Raw genomic sequence first — 17,562 nt, forward strand, 5'->3', positions numbered from 1 at the left:
GTAGAGAGGTAGAGAGGAGAGACGTAGAGGTAGAGAGGTAGAGAGGTAGAGACGTAGCGGTAGAGAGGCAGAGACGTAGCGGCAGAGAGGTAGCGGCAGAGAGGTAGCGGCAGAGACGTAGAGGTAGAGAGGTAGCGGCAGAGACATAGAGGTAGAGAGGAGAGAGAGCGGTAGAGAGGTAGAAACGTAGCGGTAGAGACGTAGAGGCAGAGACGTAGAGGTAGAGACGCAGAGGTAGAGACGTAGAGGCAGAGACGAGGCAGAGACGTAGAGGTAGAGAGGTATTGGCAGAGACGTAGCGGCAGAGACGTAGCGGTAGAGAGGTAGAGACGAGAGGTAGAGACGTAGCGGTAGAGACGTAGAGGTAGAGACGTAGAGGAGAGACGTAGAGACGTAGCGGTAGAGACGTAGAGGTAGAGAGGTAGAGAGGAAGAGACGAGAGAGGTAGAGAGAGGTAGAGAGGAAGAGACGTAGAGGAAGAGACGAGAGAGGAAGAGACGTAGAGAGGAAGAGAGGTAGAGAGAAGAGACGTAGAGAGGAAGAGACGTAGAGAGGAAGAGACGTAGAGAGAAGAGACGAGAGAGAAGAGACGAGAGAGGAAGAGACGTAGAGGAAAGAGACGAGAGAGGAAAGAGACGAGAGAGGAAGAGACGTAGAGAGGAAGAGACGTAGAGAGGAAGAGACGTAGAGGAAGAGACAGAGATGAGAGAGAAGAGACGTGAAGAGACGAGAGAGGAAGAGAGAAGAGACGAGAGACGCAGAGAGGAAGAGACGTAGAGAGGAAGAGAGAGGAAGAGATTAGAGAGAGAAGAGAGGAAGAGACGTAGAGAGGAAGAGACGTAGAGGTAGAGAGGAAGAGACGAGAGAGAAGAGACGTAGAGAGGAAGAGACGTAGAGGTAGAGAGGTAGAGACGTAGAGGAGAGAGGAAGAGACGAGAGAGGTAGAAACGTAGAGAGGAAGAGACGTAGAGGTAGAGAGGAAGAGACGTAGAGAGGAAGAGACGAGAGGCAGAGAGGAAGAGACGAGAGAGGTAGAAACGTAGAGAGGAAGAGACGTGAGAGGAAGAGAGGAAGAGACGTAGAGAGGAAGAGACGTAGAGGTAGAGAGGAAGAGACGAGAGGTAGAGAGGAAGAGACGTAGAGAGGTAGAAACGTAGAGAGGAAGAGACGTAGAGGTAGAGAGGAAGAGACGGAAGAGAAACGAGAGAGGAAGAGACGTAGAGAGGAAGAGACGTAGAGAGGAAGAGACGTAGAGAAGAAGAGACGAGAGAGGAAGAGACGTAGAGAGGAAGAGACGTAGAGAGAAGAGACGAGAGGTAGAGAGGAAGAGACGAGAGAGGAAGAGACGTAGAGGTAGAGAGGAAGAGACGAGAGAGGAAGAGACGTAGAGAGGAAGAGACGAGAGAGGAAGAGGTAGAGAGGAAGAGAGGAAGAGGTAGAGAGGAAGAGACGAGAGAGAGAAGAGACGAGAGAGGAAGAGACTAGAGAGAAGAGGTAGAGAGGAAGAGACGTAGAGAGAAAGAGACGTAGAGAGAGGAAGAGACGAGAGAGGAAGAGACGTAGAGAGGAAGAGACGTAGAGGTAGAGAGAAGAGACGAGAAGAGACGAAGAGAGGTAGAAAGAGATGAAGAGAGAGCGGTAGAGAGGAAGAGACGAGAGGAAGAGGAAGACGAGAGAGGAAGAGACGAGAGAGGAAGAGACGTAGAGGCAGAGAGGAAGAGACGTAGAGAGGAAGAGACGTAGAGGTAGAGAGGTAGAAACGTAGAGATGAAAGAGACGAAGAGAAAGGAAGAGACGTAGAGACGTAGAGAGGAAGAGACGTAGAGACGTAGAGAGGAAGAGACGTAGAGAGGAAGAGACGTAGAGAGGAAGAGACGTAGAGAGAAAGAGACGTAGAGAGGAAGAGACGTAGAGAGGAAGAGACGTAGAGAGGAAGAGACGTAGAGAGGAAGAGACGTAGAGAGGAAGAGACGTAGAGAGGAAGAGACGTAGAGAGGAAGAGACGTAGAGAGAAAGAGACGTAGAGAGGAAGAGACGTAGAGAGGAAGAGACGTAGAGAGGAAGAGACGTAGAGAGGAAGAGACGTAGAGAGGAAGAGACGAGAGAGAAAGAGACGTAGAGGAAGAGACGAGAGAGGAAGAGACGAGAGAGGAGAGAGGAAGAGACGTAGAGAGGAAGAGACGAGAGAGGAAGAGACGAGAGACGTAGAGAGAAGAGACGAGAGGAAGAGACGAAAGAGACGTAGAGAGGAAGAGACGTAGAGAGGAAGAGACGAGAGAGGAAGAGACGTAGAGACGTAAGAGACGAGAGAGAGGAAGAGACGAGAGACGTAGAGAGGTAGAGACGTAGAGAGGTAGAGACGAGAGAGGTAGAGAGGTAGAGAGGCAGAGAGAGAGCGGGGAGAGGCCGAGAGAGAGCGGAGAGGAATTACTGACCTGCTGGAGGAACATCTGGAGGTGTTCCTGGCTGAGGATCATGCTGGAGCCCTGGTGGCCCGTGAAGAGCACCCTGCTCCCGGGGCTGTGCTGCTGGGCTAGGTGGGGGACCAGTGTGGTGGACACAGATAAGGACGGAGAGGAGGGGACAGACATGGCCATGGAGACAGAGGGCCCAGCCTGCATAGAGAGGATGGAGGAGGGCCGAAGGGCTTGTCCAGGGTGGGCTGCCTGCTCTGTAGAACTCCCCGCATCGGCACACTACCCCCAGGCTGGCCCTGTGCAATGGCAGCAGCCCCACCCACCCCGCTGCTGGGAACGCCCCTGGCTGTGGCTGCAGAGCGGGCTGCAAGCTGACAGCAGGACTCAACCCTTCTACCTGGCTCAGCATGGCCAGGGAGTTGTGCAAGGGCATGCCCTGGATCACTGTGTGGGCCTGGTGACCCATGACTGGGTGGCTCTGGTTCTGGGAGAGGGTGACAGGCATCTGGAAGAGCTGATGTCCCGCCCCCATCTGGCCCGGCTGCAGCTGGATGTGGCCCTGGAGCAGAGGGTGGCCCTGAGAAGTCAGCACCTGGCCCAGGTTGATGTTCTGGTGCTGAGCCAGGATCTGGTTGGCTATCAGCTGGCCCCCAGGCCCCGGGAGGTGATAATGTGGCCCCCAGGGTGCTGCGTGAGGATCTGACCCCCAGCTAGCTGCTGTGGCAGGAGGAACTGGTGGTTCTGCCCCCCCAGCATGATGCTGCCAGGCTGGTTGAGCAGGTGGACACTGAGTGCTTTCCCAGAGGGGTGGTGGACTGTCTGCTGTTTGAACAGAGCCTGTTGGGGAAGCCCTGCCTGGGAGGTCAGGACCACGTTGGCGCCAGGCTTGCCTGTCAGGAAGGCTACATTCTGGGCAGCGGAGACAGGGACCTGAGCCCCAAGAGCCTTGTTGGCATCATTCTGGAGGGTGTGGGGCTGGGCCTGCTGCTGCTTGAACAGTTTGGGCTGGATGGCTGCGCCCCCCTGGGGGGGTTTGGGCTGGATGGGGGTCGGGGTTCGCTGGATGATCAGGTTCTGCCCCTGCTGACCCAAGCTTCCAGCAGCAGTTATGGTGCTACTGTTAGAGCCCAACGCCGGGCCGTTTAAAACTGGAGATCCCAGAGTAGCTTTGCCCCCTTGGATCAGAAGTCCCCCTCCCAGTCCGCCCTGCCCACCTGCCCCCTGTGCCTCGGGGCCAGGCTGGTGCAGCTGGTATCCTCCCATACTCTTGGCCAGGATGGGCTGTCCTGATTGGTTCATCATCACAGTGGGCTGGCCCATCACCTGTATCTGTCCCAGGTGTCCTGACTGACAGCCGTTAGGTAGAGCCTGGAGGGAGGCGATTGGCTGAAGGGTGACGTTACCCAGGCCTGCCACCTGCTGAATGTAAGGCTGCATACTGATTGTCTGGGCCTTGTTCATGACCTGGGGCCCAAACTCCAGGCCCTGTTGGGCCAGCACCGAGCCCAGCATGTCAGCTGTGGCCTGGGGAGGGGTGGCGGAGGAGCCTGGAGCTCCAGGGAAGATGGGGAGCCCCACCCCCGCAGCGGTCCCTCCAGACCCAGTCAGGCTGTCTGTACAGGGCAGGGTCTGGACCACCTGAGTCAGACCTGGCATGGTGAGGTCGAAGGAGCCCAGGTCCAGCTCTGCCTCAGCCTCCTGCAGGCTCTGCTCTGTAATGTTAGCCTCCGCCAGGCTCTGCTGCAGGATGTCACATGGCTCCATGGTGTTGCTACCGCTACCGCCCGGCGACCCGCCCAGGATGACATCATCTTCCAGGAAGTCCAGGTCCACACTGACCCGGGGCAAGGCTGGCTGCTCATTGGACAGCAGCTGGACTGGGGGCCGGACCCCTGGAATGTGGCACTATGGAAGAAGAGGGAGAAGGTCTGTGATGGAAAATGAAAAGAAGAGAAGGAGGACGAGAAGGAGAAGAGAGGCCGAGAAGAGGTCTTGACGGAGGCCGAGAAGAGGGTCTGACGGAGGCCGAGAAGAGGGAGAGGGACTGACGGAGGCCGAGAAGAGGGAGAGGGACTGAAGGAGGCCGAGAAGAGGGAGAGGGTCTGACTGAGGCCGAGAAGAGGGAGAGGGACTGACTGAGGACGAGAAGAGGGACTGACGGAGGCCGAGAAGAGGGTCTGACGGAGGCCGAGAAGAGGGACTGACGGAGGCCGAGAAGAGGGTCTGACGGAGGCCGAGAAGAGGGTCTGACGGAGGCCGAGAAGAGGTCTTGACGGAGGCCGAGAAGAGGGTCTGACGGAGGCCGAGAAGAGGGAGAGGGACTGACGGAGGCCGAGAAGAGGGAGAGGGACTGAAGGAGGCCGAGAAGAGGGAGAGGGTCTGACTGAGGCCGAGAAGAGGGAGAGGGACTGACTGAGGACGAGAAGAGGGACTGACGGAGGCCGAGAAGAGGGTCTGACGGAGGCCGAGAAGAGGGACTGACGGAGGCCGAGAAGAGGGTCTGACGGAGGCCGAGAAGAGGGTCTGACGGAGGCCGAGAAGAGGGTCTGACGGAGGCCGAGAAGAGGGTCTGACGGAGGCCGAGAAGAGGGACTGACGGAGGCCGAGAAGAGGGACTGACGGAGGCCGAGAAGAGGGTCTGACGGAGGCCGAGAAGAGGTCTTGACGGAGGCCGAGAAGAGGGAGAAGGTCTGTGATGGAAAATGAAAAGAAGAGAAGGAGGACGAGAAGGAGAAGAGAGGCCGAGAAGAGGTCTGACGGAGGCCGAGAAGAGGTCTTGACGGAGGCCGAGAAGAGGGTCTGACGGAGGCCGAGAAGAGGGAGAGGGACTGACGGAGGCCGAGAAGAGGGAGAGGGACTGAAGGAGGCCGAGAAGAGGGAGAGGGTCTGACTGAGGCCGAGAAGAGGGAGAGGGACTGACTGAGGACGAGAAGAGGGACTGACGGAGGCCGAGAAGAGGGTCTGACGGAGGCCGAGAAGAGGGGACTGACGGAGGCCGAGAAGAGGGGCTGACGGAGGCCGAGAAGAGGGTCTGACGGAGGCCGAGAAGAGGTCTTGACGGAGGCCGAGAAGAGGGTCTGACGAGGAGGCCGAGAAGAGGGAGAGGGACTGACGGAGGCCGAGAAGAGGGAGAGGGACTGAAGGAGGCCGAGAAGAGAGGAGAGGGTCTGACTGAGGCCGAGAAGAGGGAGAGGGACTGACTGAGGACGAGAAGAGGGACTGACGGAGGCCGAGAAGAGGGTCTGACGGAGGCCGAGAAGAGGGACTGACGGAGGCCGAGAAGAGGGTCTGACGGAGGCCGAGAAGAGGGTCTGACGGAGGCCGAGAAGAGGGTCTGACGGAGGCCGAGAAGAGGGTCTGACGGAGGCCGAGAAGAGGGTCTGACGGAGGCCGAGAAGAGGGACTGACGGAGGCCGAGAAGAGGGTCTGACGGAGGCCGAGAAGAGGTCTTGACGGAGGCCGAGAAGAGGGAGAAGGTCTGTGATGGAAAATGAAAAGAAGAGAAGGAGGACGAGAAGGAGAAGAGAGGCCGAGAAGAGGTCTGACGGAGGCCGAGAAGAGGTCTTGACGGAGGCCGAGAAGAGGGTCTGACGGAGGCCGAGAAGAGGGAGAGGGACTGACGGAGGCCGAGAAGAGGGAGAGGGACTGAAGGAGGCCGAGAAGAGGGAGAGGGTCTGACTGAGGCCGAGAAGAGGGAGAGGGACTGACTGAGGACGAGAAGAGGGACTGACGGAGGCCGAGAAGAGGGTCTGACGGAGGCCGAGAAGAGGGACTGACGGAGGCCGAGAAGAGGGTCTGACGGAGGCCGAGAAGAGGGTCTGACGGAGGCCGAGAAGAGGTCTTGACGGAGGCCGAGAAGAGGGTCTGACGGAGGCCGAGAAGAGGGAGAGGGACTGACGGAGGCCGAGAAGAGGGAGAGGGACTGAAGGAGGCCGAGAAGAGGGAGAGGGTCTGACTGAGGCCGAGAAGAGGGAGAGGGACTGACTGAGGACGAGAAGAGGGACTGACGGAGGCCGAGAAGAGGGTCTGACGGAGGCCGAGAAGAGGGACTGACGGAGGCCGAGAAGAGGGTCTGACGGAGGCCGAGAAGAGGGTCTGACGGAGGCCGAGAAGAGGGTCTGACGGAGGCCGAGAAGAGGGTCTGACGGAGGCCGAGAAGAGGGACTGACGGAGGCCGAGAAGAGGGACTGACGGAGGCCGAGAAGAGGGTCTGACGGAGGCCGAGAAGAGGTCTTGACGGAGGCCGAGAAGAGGGAGAAGGTCTGTGATGGAAAATGAAAAGAAGAGAAGGAGGACGAGAAGGAGAAGAGAGGCCGAGAAGAGGTCTGACGGAGGCCGAGAAGAGGTCTTGACGGAGGCCGAGAAGAGGGTCTGACGGAGGCCGAGAAGAGGAGAGGGACTGACGGAGGCCGAGAAGAGGGAGAGGGACTGAAGGAGGCCGAGAAGAGGGAGAGGGTCTGACTGAGGCCGAGAAGAGGGAGAGGGACTGACTGAGGACGAGAAGAGGGACTGACGGAGGCCGAGAAGAGGGTCTGACGGAGGCCGAGAAGAGGGACTGACGGAGGCCGAGAAGAGGGTCTGACGGAGGCCGAGAAGAGGGTCTGACGGAGGCCGAGAAGAGGTCTTGACGGAGGCCGAGAAGAGGGTCTGACGGAGGCCGAGAAGAGGGAGAGGGACTGACGGAGGCCGAGAAGAGGGAGAGGGACTGAAGGAGGCCGAGAAGAGGGAGAGGGTCTGACTGAGGCCGAGAAGAGGGAGAGGGACTGACTGAGGACGAGAAGAGGGACTGACGGAGGCCGAGAAGAGGGTCTGACGGAGGCCGAGAAGAGGGACTGGACGGAGGCCGAGAAGAGGGTCTGACGGAGGCCGAGAAGAGGGTCTGACGGAGGCCGAGAAGAGGGTCTGACGGAGGCCGAGAAGAGGGTCTGACGGAGGCCGAGAAGAGGGACTGACGGAGGCCGAGAAGAGGGACTGACGGAGGCCGAGAAGAGGGACTGACGGAGGCCGAGAAGAGGGACTGACGGAGGCCGAGAAGAGGGTCTGACGGAGGCCGAGAAGAGGGTCTGACGGAGGCCGAGAAGAGGGTCTGACGGAGGCCGAGAAGAGGGTCTGACGGAGGCCGAGAAGAGGGTCTGACGGAGGCCGAGAAGAGGGTCTGACGGAGGACGAGAAGAGGGTCTGACGGAGGACGAGAAGAGGGACTCACGGAGGACGAGAAGAGGGACTGACGGAGGACGAGAAGAGGGACTGACGGAGGACGAGAAGAGGGACTGACGGAGGACGAGAAGAGGGTCTGACGGAGGACGAGAAGAGGGTCTGACGGAGGACGAGAAGAGGGTCTGACGGAGGACGAGAAGAGGGACTGACGGAGGACGAGAAGAGGGACTGACGGAGGACGAGAAGAGGGACTGACGGAGGACGAGAAGAGGGACTGACGGAGGACGAGAAGAGGGTCTGACGGAGGACGAGAAGAGGGTCTGACGGAGGACGAGAAGAGGGTCTCACGGAGGACGAGAAGAGGGTCTGACGGAGGACGAGAAGAGGGACTCACGGAGGACGAGAAGAGGGACTGACGGAGGACGAAGAAGAGGGTCTGACGGAGGACGAGAAGAGGGTCTGACGGAGGACGAGAAGAGGGACTCACGGAGGACGAGAAGAGGGACTCACGGAGGACGAGAAGAGGGACTCACGGAGGACGAGAAGAGGGACTCACGGAGGACGAGAAGAGGGACTGACGGAGGCCGAGAAGACGGACTGACGGAGGACGAGAAGAGGGACTGACGGAGGACGAGAAGAGGGACTGACGGAGACGAAGAGGGTCTGACGGAGGACGAGAAGAGGGTCTGACGGAGGACGAGAAGAGGGTCTGACGGAGGCCGAGAAGAGGGACTGACGGAGGCCGAGAAGAGGGACTGACGGAGGCCGAGAAGTGGGACTGACGGAGGCCGAGAAGAGGGACTGACGGAGGCCGAGAATAGGGAGAGGGACTGACGGAGGCCGAGAAGAGGGACTGACGGAGGACGAGAAGAGGGTCTGACGGAGGACGAGAAGAGGGACTCACGGAGGACGAGAAGAGGGACTGACGGAGGACGAGAAGAGGGTCTGACGGAGGACGAGAAGAGGGTCTGACGGAGGACGAGAAGAGGGTCTGACGGAGGACGAGAAGAGGGACTCACGGAGGACGAGAAGAGGGACTCACGGAGGACGAGAAGAGGGACTCACGGAGGACGAGAAGAGGGACTCACGGAGGACGAGAAGAGGGACTGACGGAGGCCGAGAAGACGGACTGACGGAGGACGAGAGAAGAGGGACTGACGGAGGACGAGAAGAGGACTGACGGAGACGAAGAAGGGTCTGACGGAGGACGAGAAGAGGGTCTGACGGAGGACGAGAAGAGGGTCTGACGGAGGCCGAGAAGAGGGACTGACGGAGGCCGAGAAGAGGGACTGACGGAGGCCGAGAAGTGGGACTGACGGAGGCCGAGAAGAGGGACTGACGGAGGCCGAGAATAGGGAGAGGGACTGACGGAGGCCGAGAAGAGGGACTGACGGAGGCCGAGAAGAGGGTCTGACGGAGGCCGAGAAGAGGGTCTGACGGAGGCCGAGAAGAGGGTCTGACGGAGGCCGAGAAGAGGGACTGACGGAGGCCGAGAAGAGGGACTGACGGAGGCCGAGAAGAGGGACTGACGGAGGACGAGAAGAGGGACTGACGGAGGACGAGAAGAGGGACTGACGGAGGACGAGAAGAGGGTCTGACGGAGGACGAGAAGAGGGTCTCACGGAGGACGAGTTGAGGGACTCACGGAGGACGAGAAGAGGGACTGACGGAGGCCGAGAAGAGGGACTGACGGAGGACGAGAAGAGGGACTGACGGAGGACGAGAAGAGGGTCTGACGGAGGACGAGAAGAGGGTCTGACGGAGGACGAGAAGAGGGTCTCACGGAGGACGAGAAGAGGGTCTGACGGAGGACGAGAAGAGGGTCTGACGGAGGACGAGAAGAGGGACTGACGGAGGCCGAGAAGAGGGACTGACGGAGGCCGAGAAGAGGAACTGACGGAGGCCGAGAAGAGGGAGAGGGACTGACGGAGGCCGAGAAGAGGGACTGACGGAGGACGAGAAGAGGGACTGACGGAGGCCGAGAAGAGGGACTGACGGAGGCCGAGAAGAGGGACTGACGGAGGCCGAGAAGAGGGACTGACGGAGGCCGAGAAGAGGGACTGACGGAGGCCGAGAAGAGGGACTGACGGAGGACGAGAAGAGGGACTGACGGAGGCCGAGAAGAGGGACTGACGGAGGCCGAGAAGAGGGACTGACGGAGGCCGAGAAGAGGGACTGACGGAGGCCGAGAAGAGGGACTGACGGAGGCCGAGAAGAGGGACTGACGGAGGCCGAGAAGAGGGACTGACGGAGGCCGAGAAGAGGGACTGACGGAGGCCGAGAAGAGGGACTGACGGAGGCCGAGAAGAGGGACTGACGGAGGCCGAGAAGAGGGACTGACGGAGGACGAGAAGAGGGTCTGACGGAGGACGAGAAGAGGGTCTGACGGAGGACGAGAAGAGGGTCTGACGGAGGACGAGAAGAGGGTCTGACGGAGGACGAGAAGAGGGTCTGACGGAGGACGAGAAGAGGGAGAGGGTCTGACGGAGGACGAGAAGAGGGAGAGGGTCTGACGGAGGACGAGAAGAGGGAGAGGGTCTGACTGAGGACGAGAAGAGGGAGGGGAGGGGGTCTCTGATGGAGGTCAAGAAGCAAAGGGATGAGGAGGAGAATTGAGTAGAGTAGAGAAGGAAGGGGTTGACACAGGCTTCAAATCGTGGAGATGTTGACAAGATAGGCTCTCCTAGACCACTATAGTGTTAGGCCTCCCAGCCAGTGGGGGGGTGATATGGCATGATCGGAGAGAGATGCATGCTACATGAACATGTAAGAATGGAGACAGGTGGGTCAGAGGTTAGAGGTTAGAGGGCCTTCACTCACCCCAGCACCCGAGAAGAAAGCACCCGAGGATCGCTCGAGCCATCCAATAGGTTGTCAGTGTCCAGCTAGACAGACAGAACGACAGACAGAGAGCGAGCGAGGCGGGCAGACAGAGCGAGCGAGGCGGGCAGACAGAGCGAGCGAGGCGGGCAGACAGAGCGAGCGAGGCGGGCAGACAGAGAGCAAGAGAGGGGCAGACAGAGAGCAAGAGAGGGGGCAGACCCACCAGTGACCCAAGATTGAGGAGGGGCAGCAAAGTGGTTTAGAGGTGAGAGGGACAGAAAGCAAGGAACAAACAGAATCAGAAGAGGGCTTGCGTTAGATTAGTAGTGGTCATTGTGGATTAATAAAGTGAAAAGGCACAGTTGAAATCCTAAAGATCCCTCACACATACAGTGGGGGAAAACCAGTATTTAGTCAGCCACCAAGTGTGCAAGTTCTCCCACTTAAAAAGATGAGGCCTGTAATTGTCATCATAGGTATACTTAAAAATATGACAGACAAAATGAGGGGGAAAAATTTCAGAAAATCACATTTTTTGATTTTTTTAATGAATTTATTTGCAAATTATGGTGGAAAATAAGTATTTGGTCAATAACAAAAGTTTCTCAATACTTTGTTATATTTTTTCTGTAAGTCTTCACAAGGTTTTCACACACTGTTGCTGGTATTTTGGCCCATTCCTCCATGCAGATCTCCTCTAGAGCAGTGATGTTTTGGGGCTGTTGCTGGGCAACACGGACTTTCAACTCCCTCCAAAGATTTTCTATGGGGTTGAGATCTGGAGACTGGCTAGGCCACTCCAGGTCCTTGAAATGCTTCTTTAAGCCACTCCTTCATTGCCCGGGCGGTGTGTTTGGGATCATTGTCATGCTGAAAGACCCAGCCACGTTTCATCTTCAATGCCCTTGCTAATGGAAGGAGGTTTTCACTCAAAATCTCACGATACATGGCCCCATTCATTCTTTCCTTTACACGGATCAGTCGTCCTGGTCCCTTTGCAGAACAATGATGTTGATGAGCATGATGTTTCCACCCCATGCTTCACAGTAGGTATGGTGTTCTTTGGATGCAACTCAGCATTCTTTGTCCTCCAAACACGTAGAGTTTTTACCAAAAAGTTATATTTTGGTTTCATCTGACCATATGACATCCTCCCAATCGTCTTCTGGATCATCCAAATGCTCTCTAACAAACTTCAGACGGGCCTGGACATGTACTGGCTTAAGCAGGGGGGCACGTCTGGCACTGCAGGATTTGAGTCCCTGGTGGCGTAGTGTGTTACTGATGGTAGGCTTTGTTACTTTGGTCCCAGCTCTCTGCAGGTCATTCACTAGGTCCCCCCGTGTGGTTCTGGGATTTTTGCTCACCGTTCTTGTGATCATTTTGACCCCACGGGGTGAGATCTTGCGTGGAGCCCCAGATCGAGGGAGATTATCAGTGGTCTTGTATGTCTTCCATTTCCTAATAATTGCTCCCACAGTTGATTACTTCATACCAAGCTGCTTACCTAAATATAATAATAATAATATTATTAAATATATTATTAAACCTATTGCAGATTCAGTCTTCCCAGCCTGGTGCAGGTCTACAATTTTGTTTCTGGTGTCCTTTGACAGCTCTTTGGTCTTGGCCATAGTGGAGTTTGGAGTGTGACTGTTTGAGGTTGTGTCTTTTATACTGATACAGGTAACGAGTGGAGGACAGAGGAGCATCTTAAAGAAGAAGTTACAGGTCTGTGAGAGACAGACATTTTGCTTATTTGTAGGTGACCAAATACTTATTTTCCACCATAATTTGCAAATAAATGATTTACAAATCCTTCAATGTGATTTTCTGGATTTTCTTTTCTCATTTTGTCTGTCATAGTTGAAGTGTACCTATGATGAAAATTACAGGCCTCTCTCATCTTTTTAAGTGGGAGAACTTGCACAATTGGTGGCTGACTAAATACTTTTTTGCCCCACTGTAGTTCCCTCACATGTAGTTCCCTCACATGTAGTTCCCTCACATGTAGTTCCCTCACATGTAGTTCCCTCACATGTAGTTCCCTCACATGTAGTTCCCTCATAAAGCAAGAAACCACAAGCAGCAGCAAAGCCCATTGAAAGAGAAACACACACATCCCTTTAGATAAGTGCACGAGGTGTGTGCAGTAGCCAGTGAACTTGAACAAAGATGGTCACTTTGTCTCCATGCTCAACAGAAGTAGAGGTTATCTGGTGCCAGTAAGTCAACCGCGTCCGTCCTCGGTGCGTCAGGTCAACCGCGTCCGTCCTCGGTGCGTCAGGTCAACCGCGTCCGTCCTCGGTGCGTCAGGTCAACCGCGTCCGTCCTCGGTGCGTCAGGTCAACCGCGTCCGTCCCGGTGCGTCAGGTCAACCGCGTCCGTCCTCGGTGCGTCAGGTCAACGCGTCCGTCCTCGGTGCGTCAGGTCAACAGCGTCCGTCCCGGTGCGTCAGGTCAACCGCGTCCGTCCTCGGTGCGTCAGGTCAACCGCGTCCGTCCTCGGTGCGTCAGGTCAACCGCGTCCGTCCTCGGTGCGTCAGGTCAACCGCGTCCGTCCTCGGTGCGTCAGGTCAACCGCGTCCGTCCTCGGTGCGTCAGGTCAACCGCGTCCGTCCTCGGTGCGTCAGGTCAACCGCGTCCGTCCTCGGTGCGTCAGGTCAACCGCGTCCGTCCTCGGTGCGTCAGGTCAACCGCGTCCGTCCTCGGTGCGTCAGGTCAACCGCGTCCGTCCTCGGTGCGTCAGGTCAACCGCGTCCGTCCTCGGTGCGTCAGGTCAACCGCGTCCGTCCTCGGTGCGTCAGGTCAACAGCGTCCGTCCCGGTGCGTCAGGTCAACAGCGTCCGTCCTCGGTGTCAGGTCAACCGCGTCCGTCCTCGGTGCGTCAGGTCAACCAGCGTCCGTCCTCGGTGCGTCAGGTCAACAGCGTCCGTCCTCGGTGCGTCAGGTCAACCGCGTCCGTCCTCGGTGCGTCAGGTCAACCGCGTCCATCTCGGTGCGTCAAGTCGACTGCTATGAAATAATCCAGGTAACTCCTCAGCTTGGCAAGTACAAAAGAGGCATCATAACCATCCTTGCAGTTAAATAGCAGCCACTTACATGGGTGTCTAATCCATGAAGAAAATCGTTGAGTGCTTCTGGGTCACTGTGAAGAGAGGAACATTGGTCAGACAATGAGGTCACATCCACATTGCCTTCAGAAAGTATTCATTCCACTTGACTTATTCCACATGTTGTTGTGTTACAAGCTGATTTACATAAGTATTCACACCCGAGTCAATACATGTAGAATCAAATCAAATCAAATGTATTTATATAGCCCTTCGTACATCAGCTGATATCTCAAAGTGCTGTACAGAAACCCAGCCTAAAGCCCCAAACAGCAAGCATTGCAGGTGTAGAAGCATCTTAGATTACAGCTGGGAGTCGTACGTCTAAGAATTTACCACACCTGGACTGTACAATACTTACATTCACATTTGACATTTCAGTCATTTAACAGACGCTCTTAACCAGAGCAATTTACAGAAGCAATTAGGGTGAAATGCCTTGCTCGAGGGCAAATTAACCATTTTTTCACCGAGTCTGCTCAGGGATTCAACCAGCGACCTTAAGTTTACTGGCCCAATCCTCTTATCTGGGCGGCTAGACTACCTGCCGCACAGATATTCACATTATTATTTACAAGTTTCCTCAAGCTGTCAAATTGGTTGCTGATCATTTCTAGAAAATCATTTAAGTATTGGCATAGATTTTCCAAGCAGAATTCAGTCCAAAATAACTCGGCCACTCAGGAACATTCACTGTCTTCTTGGTAAGGAACTCCAGTGTAGATTTGGCCTTGTGTTTTAGGTTATTTTCCTGCTGAAAGGTAAATTCATCTCCCAGTGTCTGGGGAAAGCAGACAACCAGGTTTTCCTCTAGGATTTTGCCTGTGCTTAGCTCCATTCCATTTCTTTACAATCATAACGATAACATGCTTGAAACTATGGTCTTCACAATTTGTATTCGGGACAAAAAGTGAATTGCTTTGACACATATTTTGCAGTATTGCGTTAGTGCCTTGTTGGAAAAAGGATGCATGTTTTGGAATATTTTATTTTCTGTACTCTTGTCGATTAAGTGAGTGTTGTGGAGTAACTACAATGTTGTTGATCCAGCCTCAGTTTTCTATCACAGCCGTTAAACTCTAACTCCGTAACCATTGGCCTCATGGTTAAATCCCTGAGTGGTTTCCTTACTCTCTGGCAACTGAGTTAAGAAGAAAGCCTGTACCTTTGCAGTGACTGGGTGTATTGATACACCATCCGACGTGTAATTAAATAACTTCACCATACACAATATTCAATGTCTGCTATTTTTTAGGTGCCCTTTGTGAGGCATTGGAAAACCTCCCTAGACCTTGTGGTTGAATATGTGTTTGAAATTCCCTCGACTGAGGGAACTTACAGATAATTCTGTGTGGAGTACAGAGATGAGGTAGTCATTCAAAAATCCTGTTAAACAATATTATTTCACACCGAGTGAGTCCATGCAATGTATTATGTGAAGTAAGCAAATGTTTACTCCTGATCTTATTTAGGCCGTAACAAAGGGGTTGAATACTAAATGACTCGACATTTCCGCTTTTCATTTTTTATTAATTTGTAAAAATAAATCCACTTTGACAAGATGGGGTAGTGTGTGTAGTCCAATGACACAACATATCAATTTAATCCATTGTAAAATTTAGGGTCTAACAACAAAATGTGGAAAAGGGGTGTGAATACTGTCTGAAGTCAAGTGTATTACCCTGTCCCAGTATCCACACTTGCATATAATATATATATTTATTTTAACTAGGCAAGTCAGTTAAGAACAAATTCTTATTTACAATGACAGCCTACTGGGGAATGGTGGGTGAACTGCCTCGTTCAGGGACAGAAGGGCAGATTTTTATCTTGTCCGCTCGGCGATCTGATCCAACAACCTTCGGTGTGAACCAATGTCTTGGCCAGGTATACTAGATGGTGTGTATTGTGGATATTAGAACATAATCAGTACATTGAAGAGGATATGAACTCACCAAATTACATCTAGCAGGCACCTGCCATCTTCATCGTCCATGTCAACTGAAAACACATTAACATCCAACAATATTTAGTTAATTACATCAATCATTATGGTGTATATGGGACACAAAGATTCTATCAACTATAAACACACACTATCTATATAGCTAGATTTCCTAGCTAGATTTCCTTCTGTAGCTCAGTTGGTAGAGCATGGCGCTTGTAACGCCAGGGTAGTGGGTTCGATTCCCGGGACCACCCATACGTAGAATGTATGCACACATGACTAAGTCGCTTTGGATAAAAGCGTCTGCTAAATGGCATATATAAGCACCAGCTGTCAGAGCAGCTCACAGATCACTGCACCTGTACATAGCCCATCTGTACATAGCCCATCCAACTACCTCATCCCCATACTGTATTTATTTATCTTGCTCCTTTGCACCCCAGTATCTCTACTTGCACATGCATCTTCTGCACATCAATCACTCCAATATTTAATTGGTATATTGTAATTACTTCGCCACCATGGCCTATTTACTGCCTTACCTCCCATATCCTACGCGGCGGCGTAGCCTAGTGGTTAGAGCGTTTGAATTAGTAACCGGAAGGTTGCAAGTTCAAATCCCGAGCTGACAAGGTACAAATCTATCGTTCTGCCCCTGAACAGGCAGTTAACCCACTGTTCCCAGGCTGTCATTGAAAATAAGAATATGTTCTTAACTGACTTGCCTGGTTAAATAAAAGGTAAAAAAAATTAAAAAAATCTTACCTAATTTGCAAACATTGTATATAGACTTTTTGTACTGTATGTTTGTTTTACTCCATGTAGATGTAACTCTGTGTTGTTGTGTGTGTCGAAATGCGTCGCTTTATTCTTGGCCAGGTCGCAGTTGGAAATGAGAACTTGTTCTCAACTGGCCTACCTGGTTAAATAAAGGTGTTCTCAACTAGCCTACCTGGTTAAATAAAGGTGTTCTCAACTGGCCTACCTGGTTAAATAAAGGTGTTGTCAACTAGCCTACCTGGTTAAATAAAGGTGTTCTCAACTAGCCTACCTGGTTAAATAAAGGTGTTCTCAACTAGCCTACCTGGTTAAATAAAGGTGTTCTCAACTAACCTACCTGGTTAAATAAAGGTGTTCTCAACTGGCCTACCTGGTTAAATAAAGGTGTTCTCAACTAGCCTACCTGGTTAAATAAAGGTGTTCTCAACTAGCCTACCTGGTTAAATAAAGGTGTTCTCAACTAGCCTACCTGGTTAAATAAAGGTGTTCTCAACTAGCCTACCTGGTTAAATAAAGGTGTTCTCAACTAGCCTACCTGGTTAAATAAAGGTGAAATAAAAATTATTGATTGAGGACCTCTGTAGTTGAATGGGATTGCTTTTATTTAATAGATACAGTTCTAAATCATTCTCAATGTGACTCCGTTTAAATAAAGGTTAAATAAAACACACTATCAAGAGGCGTATCATGCTCACAGTTTCACTGGATCAATATCAAATGTATATCTTTCTCAAGGTGGAAATTAGTTCATAGAATCCAACCAGCTCGGCAGTGACTAGTTCTGGAAAAACCTTCGCCGTAGGGTAGGCTTTTCAGCGGGTTTGCTTCACCCATGGTTGGCTGCGTGTTAACTATAATTCCAATTATGTGTTTTAACGTTAAGAAATGTCAATAATCGAGAAATGGTTTTCAAACATGTGTCCCTTATCTTTCATATCAGCTTACACACGGCAACATCACTTCCTCCCAGTCAGCTTACACACGGCAACATCACTTCCTCCCCAGTCAGCTTACACACGGCAACATCACTTCCTCCCCAGTCAGCTTACACACGGCAACATCACTTCCTCCCCAGTCAGCTTACACACGGCAACATCACTTCCTCCCCAGTCAGCTTACACACGGCAACATCACTTCCTCCCCAGTCAGCTTACACACGGCAACATCACTTCCTCCCCAGTCAGCTTACACACGGCAACATCACTTCCTCCCCAGTCAGCTTACACACGGCAACATCACTTCCTCCCCAGTCAGCTTACACACGGCAACATCACTTCCTCCCCAGTTAACTAGATAGATAATTAGCACAGGTATCCGCCTAGTTC

At 53.6% G+C, this 17,562-nt stretch overlaps 1 protein-coding gene across 1 annotated transcript; it reads right to left on the minus strand.

Annotated features, from left to right (window-relative positions):
- Positions 1–3,045: 3,045 nt before the first annotated feature.
- On the minus strand, positions 3,046–15,551 carry LOC127920385 (BRD4-interacting chromatin-remodeling complex-associated protein-like). The gene is made up of 3 exons (XM_052504465.1): positions 15,465–15,551; positions 13,499–13,544; positions 3,046–4,322 (listed from the first exon to the last, which is right to left on the minus strand). The coding sequence occupies exons 1-3, from the start codon at positions 15,503–15,505 to the stop codon at positions 3,057–3,059; spliced, it is 1,353 nt and encodes a 450-aa protein (XP_052360425.1). The 5' UTR covers positions 15,506–15,551; the 3' UTR covers positions 3,046–3,056.
- Positions 15,552–17,562: the final 2,011 nt, after the last annotated feature.

The sequence above is a fragment of the Oncorhynchus keta genome, unplaced genomic scaffold (genome assembly GCF_023373465.1).
Source record: "Oncorhynchus keta strain PuntledgeMale-10-30-2019 unplaced genomic scaffold, Oket_V2 Un_contig_19290_pilon_pilon, whole genome shotgun sequence".
Classification (NCBI taxonomy): Eukaryota; Metazoa; Chordata; class Actinopteri; order Salmoniformes; family Salmonidae; genus Oncorhynchus; species Oncorhynchus keta.

Excerpts from the sequence above, each read along its gene's own strand:
- LOC127920385 (XM_052504465.1), bottom strand. The coding sequence starts at position 15,505 with ATGGACGATGAAGATGGCAGGTGCCTGCTAGATGTAATTTG. Across the intron at positions 13,545-15,464 it reads TGCCTGCTAGATGTAATTTG|TGACCCAGAAGCACTCAACG; the intron begins GTGAGTTCATAT and ends CTCTCTTCACAG. Across the intron at positions 4,323-13,498 it reads TTCATGGATTAGACACCCAT|TGCCACATTCCAGGGGTCCG; the intron begins GTAAGTGGCTGC and ends CTTCTTCCATAG.